This window comes from Chiloscyllium plagiosum, chromosome 27 (genome assembly GCF_004010195.1).
Source record: "Chiloscyllium plagiosum isolate BGI_BamShark_2017 chromosome 27, ASM401019v2, whole genome shotgun sequence".
Lineage (NCBI taxonomy): Eukaryota > Metazoa > Chordata > Chondrichthyes > Orectolobiformes > Hemiscylliidae > Chiloscyllium > Chiloscyllium plagiosum.
The window spans coordinates 1,873,499-1,875,323 of NC_057736.1; the positions used below are offsets into that span (position 1 = coordinate 1,873,499).

Sequence of the window (1,825 nt, forward strand, 5' to 3'; positions counted from 1 at the left end):
TACCTCAACCACTTAATGTGTTCCATATTCTTACCATGCTCTGGTTTAAAAAAAACTTTGTTTCTGAGTTACTTGTTAGATTTTTTAGTGACTGTGTTATATTTATGTAGTGGGGAAGCCAATGAATTATATTATTTTGCTGTGCTTTAGCTTTGTGGAGTTTTTAAGAGAATCATTGTGTACATTCTACTCATTTATCAATGAACCAAAGGACCTCATCCCAGAAGAAGAATTCTGCAATGATTTATTAGGACAAATATTTTCCAACATGAAGCATAAGAGATGTTACATCTGCATAATCACAGATTATGTGCCAATGTGTTTCTCTTCCATCAGTAATGAAAAAGGAGCACTCTGCAACCACATGCACAATAGTTTTTAAGAGTTCACAGTTCAGAAAAGCATGGAAATAAATTAAAGATTCTACTTTATTGATCATTAATGCATTTGTATTTGGTTATTACACTTCACGCTGACGAGGGTTTTGCAATTATCTATGTAATAATAATTTCTGACTAAATGATAATGTAGTTTTTATGAAGTTACTCCAGGGTGACATAAAATGCATCTGTTGCAACTCCACAGTTGTTGTCTTTCATGGACATCAGGATATATCCATCATTTCCCCAGTATGTTGACCAGGAGTTTTTAATTAGCCAGTATGGCTGATCAGCCAGTGTTCCGAAACCAACTGCGAGCACAGCATGATTCAAATCTTTCAGGTCATTTCCTGAAAGTCAGAAAGACCATAACTTTAAAGCACATCAATGCAGTGATTCCCTCACATTTCTTTTGCACAAAGCCTATCTCAATTTTTCTTTAGCAAATTGCATAATAACATAACACAAACAAGTATGAATCAGGACATTTTCAAAGTAACATGAGATGCCATCCATACAGATAAACTGCAGAGAGCTGCCCTGTTTTTCACTGTATGAGGAACTGTGGCATGTCCTTTTTTCTGGGGTGGAGAGGGCACATACAGAGAAATGGAGACATGGACCAGCTGGTTCATTAGTAAATTGTTCTATCAAAATGGGAAAACATCTGCCAGATATCTAACCAGAGTCATCTTTTTGAGACTCATTCCAAGGAATTGGGAAGTCATTGGTAAGGCCATCAATCAATGTCCTTGTTGTCCCTTAGGTGATTGTGGTGTGACATTTTCTCAACAACTCAATAATTTACTAGGCATTTTCACAGTCAGAGTCCACCGTGTTGAGGATGTAGAGACACTTTTTTTTTATTCATTCCGAGGAGGCATTTTTTGCCCATCTAATTGCTGTGGATCTGGAGTCACATGTAGGCTAGACCAGCTAAGGATGGAAATTCCCTTCCCTAAAGGACATTAATGAACCAAGGAGATATTCCGACAATCAGCAATGAATTCATGGTCATCATTAGGCTCTTAATTCCGGACTGCCATATAGGCCAGATTGGAAAGGACAGCAAATTTCCTTCCCTTAAAGGATCATTTGGGATTTTACACAATCCTGTAGTGTAATGGTCACCAATAGTGTGTATAGATTTCTATTTCAGCTTTACTTCATTCACTGAATTTAATTTCTCCAGATGACCTGATTGGATTGAGACTCAATTCTATGGCTAGTTTGTCCAAACCCCTGAATTACTAGCTCAGTAACTGCTGTGGTTCTGTTCGCCGAGCTGGAAGTTTTTGTTGCAAACGTTTCGTCCCCTGTCTAGGTGACATCCTCAGTGCTTGGGAGCCTCCTGTGAAGCGCTTCTGTGGTGTTTCCTCCGGCATTTATAGTGGCCTGCCCCTGCCGCTTCCGGTTGTCAGTTTCAGCTGTCCGCTGTAGTGGCC

General features: G+C 39.1%; 1 protein-coding gene across 1 annotated transcript in view; it reads right to left on the minus strand.

Annotated features, from left to right (window-relative positions):
* Nucleotides 1-227: 227 nt before the first annotated feature.
* The window catches only part of LOC122563473 (digestive cysteine proteinase 2-like), a 46,099-nt gene continuing 44,501 nt past the window's right edge, over nucleotides 228-1,825 (minus strand). The window contains exon 11 of the mRNA XM_043717226.1: nucleotides 228-730. Coding sequence (XP_043573161.1) covers nucleotides 543-730 — 188 coding nt within the window. The 3' untranslated portion in view covers nucleotides 228-542. The remainder of the gene's footprint in view (nucleotides 731-1,825) is intronic.